This window comes from Phascolarctos cinereus, unplaced genomic scaffold (genome assembly GCF_003287225.1).
Source record: "Phascolarctos cinereus isolate Bilbo 61053 unplaced genomic scaffold, phaCin_HiC Scaffold_3;HRSCAF=262, whole genome shotgun sequence".
Lineage (NCBI taxonomy): Eukaryota > Metazoa > Chordata > Mammalia > Diprotodontia > Phascolarctidae > Phascolarctos > Phascolarctos cinereus.
In genome coordinates, this window is record NW_027555736.1 from 105779188 (window position 1) to 105792573 (window position 13386).

Consider the following 13386-nt stretch of genomic DNA (forward strand, 5'->3'; position numbering starts at 1 on the left):
CTCCCTGGCCCCTCAGTTTCCTCATCCATAAAATGAGAGGGTTAGACTACATGATCTCTGAGGTTCTTTTCAACTCTGAACCTATGATTTTAAAAAAGGTGTGACCTGAGTAAATTAGGAAGACTTTTTACCTCTAGGATCTTCCCTTTGAAATTTCATTTTTTTCCCCTCTCATCTCTTTATGCTACCCATCCCTTCCCTGCTGGAAAGCAATGGTTCCCTGGTAATGCTCCCTAGTACTGAGGTGTAGGGCAGGAAGTATGTCTGGTAGCAACAATTTTTTTTTCAAGAATGGGTTAGACTAGGTGGAGACTCAAATCCTTTCTGAAATTCTGTGATTCTGTCATGTCCCTTAAAGCACTGGGTAAAGAAAAATAGGAATACTTTTGATCTTTCACTTTCCCTTTCAAACTGCACCATCACTCAGCAAGCCTCTCACTTCATCCATTCTTCAATCTGAGTTCAAATCCTTATCAAAGTAATCTAGCCTCCAAGTTATAGTGCTTCCTTTCTTAAAGAGTTTAGTACCAGGCTTACAATGTTTCACTCCATTTTAACCCTTATCCTCCAATTATCTCAACAAATACACTGGTGTCCCTAGTCATCAACCTGCTAAGCTTCCAAGACCTCTATCTTCACCCCATGGTAGCTTGATCTGATCTTTATCCATGACTGATCTTCCTCTATGATTCATAACTAGGAAATTTCTTCTACCCCAAACCTTCTATCCTTTAAAATCTCTCTTTACCTCATTCCTCCTAAACCTCTTCCTCATCCTCACCATAACAGTCAATTCCTCTTCCTCAATTAATTTATTCTACAGTCTTTCACTTCTGCTCTGGCCTTATTTCCTTCAACAATTTTGACCCAACATCAATGAATTCAATTATAAGCTATCAATCAAACTTTAATTCTTTGCCTCCCTGTCTTTGAGAGATTATGAATAAAATTTAGGATGAAAAGTCAATTTAATTTATGGAACCCAATATTCTAGTAGTTGGGAAATACAGTTGTAAAGAATCATGGGTCAAAAGATGCAGCTTTTCAAAGTGGCTAGTGACTGTTGAAAATGAACTCAGAAAGACCTGAATTTTAATCCTACCTTGGAGCTCTCCCAGCTTTGAGACTTGGGGCAAATCACTTAATCCCTCTCAGCCCAAGTTTCCTCATCTGTATAAAGGGGACAATATTTTCTACTTTACAGGATGTTGTGAAGATCAAACAATATAACATATGTAAAGCACTTTGTAAACTATAAAATGCTATATACAAGTTAACTATTATTATTATTATTATTATTATCATTATTATTATTATTACTATTAAAGAATTCAGATGCACAGATGAAAGTTCTCCTCAAGGATGTTACTTAAAGTTCTGTTCACTTACAAACAGATTAATGGACAGGAGCCACATCTAAGTCTAAGTTGGATCAATGCTTAGTTCTCCTTGGCTTTCAAATGAGCTAATTTAATTAATAATAGATTTAAGCTAATTAATAATGAATGACTTAAACTGCTATAGTTGAACAAACAACAATTTCTTATTTTCTTAGTATAAATTGGCTGTGAGATGCCTCATGCTCCAGATCTGATTCAAATGAGCCCTGAGACCTCAAAAATATGAATTATACCTTTGTTGAATATAACATGGCTTTAGTGAAAGAGTGGGACTTAGAGGAGGTTTGTCCTTGGCTCCTGAGCTGGAAGTGTATTGTAACACAACACTGATCAATCCAGATTTTCTGATAAGGTCACTCATAGTTTATCTCCAAGCATATTATTTGCACCCCTGCTGGCCATCAAGCACCTCCTTCTGCCTGGCTTAGCCCTCCAGAATCCTCTTAGGGCTTGGGAGAGAAGTTTCGCTCTACCCCTAAAGGCAATCTACATAGGAAACAAGGACCCAAGATGGAAGTCAGCCAGGATGCTAATTGCACAGGCTCCCCAGCTTCCCTAGTTCCTCCCAGAGGTGTGTCCTCAGTACCAATGGGTTTTATACTGCAGCCATCTGGAAGGTAAGGTGGCCTCGCTCCCAAACTGCTTTTATCTTTCCGAGGCTGGTTGCTATGTCATCCAGACAATTGTCAAAAACTCGGCCTTCCTGTTTCAAGGTTATATGTCTCTGAATTCCCCCTCCTTGTTCCCAGTTTATAATCTTATTTTTCATATTTTATTTTCCACTATGCTTCCACCATAAGGGTACTTCCTTATACTGATTTTATGAACAAGGACTTAGTGGGGATCTCAAGAAACGGGCCAAAGCCCACCACAGTTTTTCTGTTGAAATCAAGGGTTCTTAATCTTTTTTGCATCATGTACCCCTTTGGCAGTCTGTTCAAATCAAAAAGCATTTATTAGGGAAGGAAATAAACATTTCTATAATACCTACCATGTACCAGGCACTGTGCTACATGCTTTTTACAAATATTTTATTTGATCCTCACAACAACCTATGAAGTAGGTGCTATTATCATCCCCCCCTTTACAGTTGAGGAAACTGAGGCAAACAGAGGTTAAATGACTTATCAATACATGTCTGAGGTCATATTTGAACTCAGATCTTCCTGATTCCAGGCCCAGCATTCTATCCACTGTGCCATCAGCTGCCTCTAAAGACATTTATTAAGCACTTAACTATGTGCCAGGCACTGTACTAAGCACTGGGAATATAAATGCAAGCAAAAAAGAAAGACAGAGAAAGGGATGAGGCAAAGAAAGTACCTGTGCAGAGACATAGTGAAGTTCAGAGAGTCAATTATAGAGCCAGAACAGGAGTGGAGTGAATGTGACTGGCTTGAACACTTTCTCAAACTGGAGATTTGGGGAGGAATTCACCCATTAGAGGACTAGACCACAGAGGCAAAAGAGTCTTCCAAGGAGATCAGGCCACAGGGACAGAGGCATATTCCTGGTTGAAAAGGCTGCTAGGACATGGTAGAAGATGATAGAGTCTGGAGAATTAGGCACACAGCTGGAATCTTAAATGAATAAAATAACTTATATGAGATTACAAAAGAAGCATTGTATTGAAATAGAGTTATAAAAATATTTTTTAAAAAACAAATTCACAGGACCCCTGAAATCTCTCCATGGACCCCTTGGAGATCCAAGGATCCCAGATTAAGGACCCTTTGTATAAATGAATCCCTGAGAGATGAGTTTAAGTAGTTCTACCTCTCTAGTGCATTAATGTGCTATTTTATTTGTTAGTATAGTTACTTGTCTATGAGTTATAACTCATAGGGCTATAGCCCTTTACTAGATAAGTTACATTAGGATGAGGGCCTTATTTTGTCTAAGCTTTGAACTTTCCTCAATAAATTTTGGTTGAAATGGATTAATTTATCCTAAACATAATAATGAAAGAGATTAACTTTAAATATTTGCCCACTTGAAGTAGATATTGTTAGAATTGTTACTTTCTTTAATATCTATAACATTAATTTATCATATAAATTGATTGTATAGAAGATTAAAACATTTCTAAATAATGAGATTGACTCTAACAATGATCTATCAAGGATCTCAAATTTCTGACACAGATCATAACTGGTCGGTAGATTAGAAGATAAATCATAAAAGAATTGCCTATGGCTAAAATAGATCTAATTGGGGTAACCAGGTGGCACAATAGGTAGAGCACCTGGTTTGGAGTCAGGAAGACCTCAGACACTAGCTGAGTGATTCTGAGCAAGTCACTCAACCCTGTTTGCCTCAGTTTCCTCATCTGTAAAATAAGTTGGAGAAGGAAACGGCAAACCACTCCAGTAACTTTGCCAAGACAACTCCAAGTAAGGTCATGAAGAGTTGGAAGGATTGAAACAACTGAACCACAAAATAGAACAAATTATTTGTCCATGGCCACAGAACTTGTGTTCTGGGTAGAATCAGGTCTTTCTGACTTCAAACCCAGGACTCTCTTCACTAGGTTCCACAGTTTCTCTTAGCCTGGAGAAGGAAGTGAAATTCACAATATTCTTTGGCATTAATTCTTTAAAGTCATTAAGATATTATTAAAAATCATCTTATAGTATTTGTAACAATGTATTATAGTAATATGCATTTGTAGAATACTTTTCATTTTTCAAAGTAAGTTCTTATCACATTTTTGTACAATATAACCCTTAGAATTCTCCCAGGCCTAGTAAAAGATAAATAGGAAAGATCTCATTTTTTTTCCTACCAAAAATATCACTCACATTAAAGTTTAAAAAAAATTCTCAGTTAATGAAATCTGTGCTATCAAACTGTGCAGTAGGAGGGTAAGAAAGAATGCTCTAATTCAGGGGTTTTAATTTTTTGTGTGTCATGGACTCCTTTGTCAGACTAGTAAAATCTGTGAACTCCATAGATTGATGTTTTTAGATACATAAGATAAAATACATTGGATTACAAAGGAAATCAATTATGTTGAAATACTTATGAAAGTTCATAGACCCCCTTTGAGTCTGGACCCTACATTAAGAACCCCTGCTTTAAGTGGAAAAAGAAAAAGAAGACTGAAAAGAAAATAAGTCTGTGCAAGTAGAGGATAACAGGAAAAATGAGACAGACATTGTACATCATTTATTTTGGTATGTTTGATACAGGATACACAGCCCATTCTTTTACCTCTTCTAATTTGCTGAATGCTGTACGTAGTCCTGCTTTCTGGGAAAATGAGTCTTCACCATTCCTTACTGTTTTAAGGAATCCCTGCATAATGATAGTATCTAAACAGAAGAAAAAAGTTCTTGATATATAAAATTTGAGAATTTTTTCCTTTCCCTTAAAAAATATTGTAAAGCCTGCTTAAAACCTTGATGCTTGAGGATTACACCTACATCATAGGTTTTCCATGCTCCCTACGTATTTTTTTTTTTATCAAGAAAGAAGTGATTTATTATAAGAGTGCTAGATTGACCACAAAGTAACCAATCAGTCCAGAATGTCAAAAAAGTCCATGGCTGCAACTAAGTGAATAGATTTCAGGCAAGCAGACCTGGCATTAAAAGATGAAATGCTCTTTGACAGGAAAAAGTCAAATGGTGATAATGGTCTTTTATGAGATGGTAGAGAGGAATTCTAGATCAGGTGAGAGAGTTGGTATAGTTCTCCATAGGGTGATGTCTCCTGAAGGTTTCAGCCAGATGGGACCAGAGATCTGGCATTCTATCTATAACCATATGGCAGGACCATTGCTAGCTGTCCTGACCTGTGTCTTGCCGCTGGACTCCAATGACTCTGAAGGAGAGGGTAAGGCTAATGACTTTGCCTTGCTCTGCCTCACTGAAATTCAATTCACTTGCAAGTCAAAACATCACCCTCCTGATGCCATTGGTCATCTTCAAGAAAGAAGGATGAGCAACAATCTATGCCCCTATGCCTTTGTGTTGGGGCTATTGTCACCATTAAAAGCAGAACAGAAAAAGAAGAAAAGCAATGATAATCATTACTACTAACATTCTGATGGACAAGGTATGTGCACATGAACATATTTCAGGAGTGGGGGTAGAGGGTGACCTGGCTTCTAGGGCAACCATCAAGGGACTTGGGCATTCTCTGAAGCTACTCTGGGGTGGTTTAGTACTGTGGGACTAAGACTAGATGATCTAATAAAACAGAAAAGTATCTTACACACTGAATTAGGACACTGCTCACTGAAGTCTTGCAAAGCATGTTTGCTCCATGCAGTCAGTACTCAAGCTTGTGGGGATAAGATGTTTGGTGCTTAATCTTTCTTCTAAAGCTATCACAGTCTGGGTCCATTCTACTTGAGACATTACCTGTAATCCATTCCCACACTCTCCCAAGCAGTCTTATCTCCTGCTGCTACTATGGGTCCTCCATATTTACTGACCATGAGTCCAGCAAATTATCTTAGTTGAACCACAACAAGGTTACTTCAAATTGGAATCCATGCCAGATAACTCTAGGGGCTTTTGACCTGAAAGGATTCTTATACTAGGTTCTCTGGGGATCCCAGAACTTGACCTTATGGACCCTGGGAAAATAGTTTGTCGTGATATCATGCAGACTATTGGCAAAGTATTATTAAGGTAAACAGGGATAGGGCTAAGGTAAATAAAAAACAATTGTATATCACTGTGAGATCATGACCTATCATGTTTACTGTATTTTGCCTTGCCATCTCAGTAGTTTTCCCATCTTCTCCCCTGTTCTCTATTATTCAGGCCAAAGATAAAACATCTGGAAAAAAGGATCCAATAACCTCAGATATCCCCTTATCCTTTTTCTTAACTTCCTGGGCTTTGCCCAAAATCTTCTTGAGGATTGCCTAAGTAGAGTATGGGCTGACTTAGCTGCATCTATTTTTTCCAGTCTTTTTATTTTTATTTTGTTTTATAATATTTCTTGTCGTTTTATGGAGTTATTGATTTCCATTTGGCTCATTCTAATTTTTAGGGAGTTGGTCACTTTGATAAGTGTTGGTATCTCTTATGCCTATCAGTGAATTCCCTTTTCTGGGTTTGTGTCTTTAATATCCTTTGCACTATACTAGGTTTGTTTGTTTTTTTAATTGTGAGAATATTTGTTTGTTTGCTCATTCTTCCTGCTTACTTCTGACTTCAGACTCTGTTTTAGGGCCAGGCTCTGTATATTTCTGTAGGGAATATCTGGGCTGGTCCTAATGATGGGGAAGGGATCTGAACCCCTACAAGGAAAAGTCCTTCAACTTTCCCACAAATTTCAGCATTTAGGGTTAGTGGGAAAGTTCAGGGGCTTTTCCTTTTTGGAGTTCAGATCCTAAAGACAGGGTCTTTTTAGGGGTTCAGATCCTATCCCCATCACTGCTACTTTCTTAAGGTATTGAGTGCTGAGTTGCTCCACCATCTGTTCATATACTTGTACCACAAAACCTACAAGAGAATGGCTTTCGGTCTGACGCAGGATGGCTCCAAAGCTACTGAAGCTTTAAACTGCAGTGAGACTTTTGGGCCACTCTCTATGTATTTCTGGTAAGTTGTCTAACTATCTTGTATCAATTTTTTTCTTATCTATTTAATACAATTCTCCTCTCTTCCTCCCCCTCAATCAGCTTCCCTTCCTATTCTATATGCATTAATTTTGTTCATGCAAAACTTCTCAACTTCATGTAATACACATTATCTAGTCTACCTTTTGTCATATCTCTATTTTGGTTAAGAATTTCCTGCGTAGCCACGCCCACTTGTCTGGTTAACCTACCCTAGGATGCAGTCACCCGCTGTTGCCCAAACTCTGGCCGAAACGCCCGCCCTAAGTACAGTCCCCTCTCTTGCCTCTCTGCCTTTCTGCCTTTAACTCGTTCTCGGCTTGGGATTGGCTGAGGCGTCGAGATATTTTCACCAACCACCTTGGTTTTCTAAAAGGCCTCGGAGCCGGAAGGACCAATGGGCATCGAGATTACTGTCTCTCGGATACGAGTTTAAACGGTCGGCGCCCGCCTCTGGTAGTGACGAAGGGAAGAGCGGTTGACCGCGTCGCTTTTGTAGAAGTAGCTCCCTACCTCGCAGTTTTGTTTTGTTCTGTTTGTTTACATCTAGATCTATTTTATTTCCGTGAGCATCTCTAGCCCTGGCGTATGTCAGAGAGCGTGAGGGATCGGAGGTCACGCCCGCACCGACCCTGACATCGAGGTGACCTAGCCCGCCTCCTGCATCTTCTCTCCACCCAACGCTCCTTGTAAAGCTTTCTCTCCCACGGTCCTGGTTGCCTTCCCTTTGACCCCGGGGATTCTCTGGAGCCCCCACCTTCTTCCCGACCGCCCACTGCCTTCTGCCCCCACCCCCGCTGTGATTCTCCCCTCAGCCTCCTAACGACCTGTTCAGCCTCTTTTACTGACACCTCCCCCCACACCCTCTGTTTCTGGTGATTACCAAGTAGGCCTCCATTCCTTTCCTTGTGGCTCTTATCTCCCGATCTTTGATAACACGTCTCTTCCAGCAGGCCAAATGAGATTAATGCACTTGATGGACTTGCTCATTGCGTCATACGAAGCAATATGGCATTTTTAAAAAATTACTTCTATCTACCCTACCCCTCATTCCGTATACCATTCAGTCCACCCAACTCTAGTTAATACATTTTCGACTTTCTTTATCAGTCTAGGCTCTTTCATTTGCCTATTACCTTTCCCACCATCCCCATTCATAACGCTTAAATGTAATGGCTCCCCTTTTCATCTCACATCCTTGTCTCATTCCTGTAGATGTTACTCAATGTGCAGCTTAGCCTTAATTCTCCCCCCACACACACACCCCCGGAGTCCAAAGACTTGAATTCAAATCCCACCTCTGACACCTACCACCTGTGTAACCTTGGGCAACTCACTTAATCTATCTGGGCCTCAGTTTCCTCACTGGTAAAATGAGGAGGTTAAACTAGATGAAGTATGATGTCCCTTCCAGTTCTATATCGGTGCTTCTGTGTATTAAATGTATGAGGTAACAGGTAATAAGCAAGATGGCCTAGAGAATTGAAGGACTGAAGGGAAGGACTTAGCCCTAATTCTTTCTCTTTTGAGACTGCTCTTTATTTGTTTTCCTCCATAAATTACTATTAGATTTTCATTTAACATAGGCTCTGGAAATCTCATTCTTCCTGCTTCAGCAAACAAGGATTCTTTTCACTTCAACTAACATTCTCAACATATCCTGTGTTGTCTTATTGAAAGCTATTAATGAAGACAACTATATTTGAACACACACAGTAAAAAAATAGAGACCACTTGTGTTATGCTTTGATTAGAATCAAGCCCTCTTTGCTCCATTTCATTTTCCCCCTTTTCATTCTCCAAGTACGCTTGATCCTAGGAATCCCCCCCATCCTAGGGTTACTTGAGTGATAGGAAGTCAGTCTTGGAAGAAAGTTTATGAATACTTATAATCAAAGATTTTGATCTGTTTAAATTTTAGTCATTCATAGTGTAACCTGGACCTGCAGCCAATTTGGGAAGATCTTTTTATTTGAAAAATAGTGAGGGAGGGAAGAGGGATGGAGGAGATGGCATAGTTTTGTTTTAGAAATTTTGATGAACTTTGTTTTCTTTTAAAAAATAATTTGACATGTATAATTATTGATGACTATATATCCTTTCCTAAAGATGGGTGCAAGGATTCCCTAAGCAGAATATTGATTTTATCAACGACAACACAATTTGCTACACTTGTGGGAATTACTTAATTTTCATTAACATTGAAAATGAGAAAAGGTTTGTTCTACAGTGTGTGAATGGAAAAGTGGGTGCTCTGGCAACTAACATTCCTTTTCAAGTGGTGGCTTTTTCAGATCGCAGGCTTAAACCCACTATCTACATATACACCTTTCCTGAATTGTCCAGAAAGGCAAAATTAAAAGGTATTTCCTCCTCATCCTATAATTAGAATAATTTATTATAAAAACATAACTTATACTTTTAGTTCTGAATAGGAGATATTTAAGAAAGTATATACTTAGAGATTGGATGAAGGCAGTAAGAATTAATTAGTGGGTTGGAGAGCTGAATCAGAATCTTGAGTTCAACTGGAGTTTTTCTTCAGAATGGCAATGTTTCTGTTAAGATCAAATTTAGGTTGAATAATTGCAACTAATAAACTACTATTCATGTAGCTGTCTAAAACTACTGATAAAAAGTAATGGTTAGAATCGGTGGTTGTAATCCCAGCTACTTAGAGGCTGAGGTTTGATCTCTTTAGCTTAGGAATTCTGAGTTGCAGAGGACTGAGCTGATCACTTGTCCTAAATAAGTTCAGGACCATGAATATGATGAACCCCCAGGAACTTGTGGTCATTAGGTTGCCGAAGGCAAGGGGAAAATGGCCCAGATCTGAAATGGAACAGAACTAAACTGTGCTGATGGGAGTGGAGAAAAATATCCTGAATACTTAATTCAATCACTTGACTTTTGAGTATTTTTTTGTTTTCTTTTTAAAATTAAATTTTTTTCAATTTATAAGCATTTATTTTCTGCCACTCATCACCCTCTGGGAGGAAAAAGAAAAAAAACCAAACCCTCGTAAGAAAAATGTATAGACAAGCAAAACAAATTCTGAAATCACACTGTGCAACAAGAGAAAATTTCTGTGAATTCTCTCCAAACTTTATAAGGTTATGCACAGTGATGTGATAAAAGCTAGTTTCCAAAATGCAGAAGCTATACTTTTCTGGCCTTCTGTATGCTGGCCGTAGGCAGCCTCAACTTGGGAGACAGACAGGTACACTTCTTGGGGCAAGTGGTTGAAACTGCTGCTTTCTTGGCCCCATACTTCAACTGTACTGCCTTGCTGTACTAGACGGCACTAATTTCAGAAAAAGTCGATTGAGTTTTACATAATTTAAAAGGCAGTTTTTAATTAAACATTTTTATAATATAACTTTATTCATTGGGGCAACTAGGTGGTACAGTGGATAGAACACCAGGCTAGAGTCAGGAAGAATCATCTTTTTGAGTTAAAAGCTGGTCTTGCACTCTTACTAGCTAATCACTTACCCTCAGTTTCTTCATCTGTAAAATAAGATAGAGAAAAAATGGCAAACCACTTTAGTGTCTTTGCCAGGAAAACCCCAGATGGCATCATGAAGAGTCAGACAGCACTGAGCAACAACTTATTCAATAAAAATACATAAACACACACATATATATAGCCTTTTGGGAAAAGGTGATAATAAATGAGGGGAAAGAGAAAGGCAGATCCTGACAGAAACATATATAAAATGAGGGGATGATGGGTATGAGATACAGAGATAGAAAAACAGAGAGACACGAAAGAGGAGATAGTGACCCCAAAACATAGATAGAGAAATAGGCACATAGAGCCCTTAATAAAGACACCATCTCCATGTTTTGGTCTTTTAGCTTATTTTTGCTAACATTTTTGAAGTCAAATATTTTTACAAGTCGAAGCACAGATGGACATCATAGATTTAGAGCAGGAAGGAGAGGAGAAAGGGGAAAGGAATAAACATTTATTAAGTTCTTAGTATGTGCCAGGCACTGTGGTAAGTGCTTTACAAATACTATTTCATTTGAAAGGAACCATCAATGCCTCCTAGTCCAACCCCTCATTTTTCAGATGAAATTTTTCTGAAGCTCAGTTTAAGTTCCATGTCTATGTTCACAGCTAAACGGTGGGAAGGAAACCAAGGGTTTGCAGACCCCAAAACCAACACACTTATCTATTATGTGATGCTCTTGAGTACTTTGTACATGTCTTGAAAGTGTTAGAAATTAAGCTGAAGGTTAAATATGGCCCAAGGGATTTGTGATTATGTATCTCTTAGGCAGAAATACCATAGGAAGTAAGCTAAATTTTAAAAAATGAAGCAAATCTAAATATAAGATCATTATAACTTTGTCAGTGATATTTGTGAGTGGTTTCCAGACTAGTTAAAGTTCTGAAATTATCGGAAATCTATGATATAAAGGATTAATTTTTCACTGAGAGCTAGAAAATATGATTTAATATTTTTTTTGTCTCTAGGCTCTAATGCTCATAACTTTTCAAAAAGTTTTACTCAGAATGAATAAATAGGGAAAAACCTAAGGAGTACATTAGAAGAGATGTATATGACTTATGACAAAACAGTTAGAAAAAGGAAATGAACTCTTTTTATCAGTGGTTAATTTAAAGACTGATAACTAAAGTAGATGTAATTTTCTGCATTAGGGCATGCTCAGCTGGACTATACTTTACTTGGATTTAGTTATTGTGGTACATACCTGGCTAGTTACTCTGCAGTTCCAGAGTATGAACTGACACTTTGGTAAGTTTCAGCATTTGCACATTTTTGTTTTAGTAAAGGGAAACTTTGTGTTAATATTTTTAAATATTTTTCATTTAATATTATATATTTCTAAAGTTTATTATTCTTTAGAAGAGAGTTCACCTTAATGTTTTAAGCTATTATTTAGAGAATGAAACATTTTAATCTAAGTTTAAAAAGCCATCTATGTGAACTTCTTAAAGACTTGGCTTTTTAGATGGGTTTTTAAACTATTTTCTTTGAACATTGCTATTAAAGGGATACAGGAGACATGGGAAGTATCATTAAGCATGTCAGAGTTTACATTTTCAGTTTGGGAGTGATATCATTGTTGTTATGGACAAACACTAAGCCATACTAAATGGATCGTATTGTGCTAAACTCTGGGAATAACAAAAATGTGTAAGATAGTCTCTGGTTCCAAAGACTTGCAATTTATTTGGGGAGATAAGACACATGTATAAAATCAGCAGAATCTTTTTTTTTGTCTTCTGTAGTAGAGTCCCAACAACAAATATTGGTTAACATAATTCGTTACTGAAGAGCAAACCTTAATAAGATTTAGTATAAGAGGGAACTTGAAGTATGCATTTTTGTATTAACTGTAGCAGAACTTTGTACATAGTAAGTGTTCAATACAATGCAAAATGAATACATTCATCTTAAAATTATGATGGTCTGATAAAAATAAATGAAAGGCCAATTGACACCAACTAGTATCTTGTCATAATAGTGATAGTGATCTTACATAAATATGCAATATTTGTATGAACATTTTAAGACATAAACATATTAACAAATTGGTCTCGTTTCTGCAACATTTTGTTCCCAGTCTCTGGGCTTTTGGGTTGCCAATGTGAAGAATATGGTATGACTGATACTAACAATGGAAATTAATAAGTTTTGGCTTCATATATTTCAAATGTCATTTGTTTAATATATTTGTATTTTAAAATTTATTCTTACACAGTCCAAAAGTATGTATTTCATGTTATTTGACAAATTTTCCATAAAATTAAATTGTAGTATAATTATATTTTACTCAAGAATTTTTTTCTTTATAAGGAACTGGGAAAAAAAGGTTATTTTGTGTAGCAGATTACAACCAGGTGTGGAAGTAAGCCAGATGACTTTTAATCCCATGAACTGGCACCAATTGTGTCTGTCTAGTGCAAGTGCTTTAAGTATATGGAATGTTGAAAGAAGTGACAAGAATTATAATCTTAAGCCAAAGTAAGTAACATTAAAACATGGAAATAAAATGATATTATTTCTTTGCATCACTTCACAATGAACTGTGTCATTGTCAATGATTTTTGAACTTAATTTTCTGAGCTTATTTTTTCATTTGTATGAAATTAAGAATTAATTACAATTTGTATAAGAATATAAATCTTAAATACGCAATCAAAATAACACAACATACATATATTTATATATTCAGTCCATGGCAGTTTTCATTCCTATTGCATAAAAGTAATAACCATGATAATATTAATGTGATAGGCTTGTTTTGGGGTACAAAGTTTCTTAAAATTTGGTGCCATTGGTGATATCACTACTCATTCTTTTTCAACCACTAATTCAGACCCATGTTTTGTCTTAGAACAGCTACAGTAGAAAATCTTGTTTCACAGAA

General features: G+C 37.2%; 1 protein-coding gene across 1 annotated transcript in view; it reads left to right on the forward strand.

Annotated features, from left to right (window-relative positions):
• Positions 1-7566: 7566 nt before the first annotated feature.
• The window catches only part of LOC110209593 (cilia- and flagella-associated protein 43-like), a 180952-nt gene continuing 175132 nt past the window's right edge, over positions 7567-13386 (forward strand). Inside the window, exons 1-4 of the mRNA XM_078151617.1 lie at positions 7567-7592; positions 9088-9341; positions 11651-11747; positions 12813-12980. Coding sequence (XP_078007743.1) covers positions 7567-7592; positions 9088-9341; positions 11651-11747; positions 12813-12980 — 545 coding nt within the window. The remainder of the gene's footprint in view (positions 7593-9087; positions 9342-11650; positions 11748-12812; positions 12981-13386) is intronic.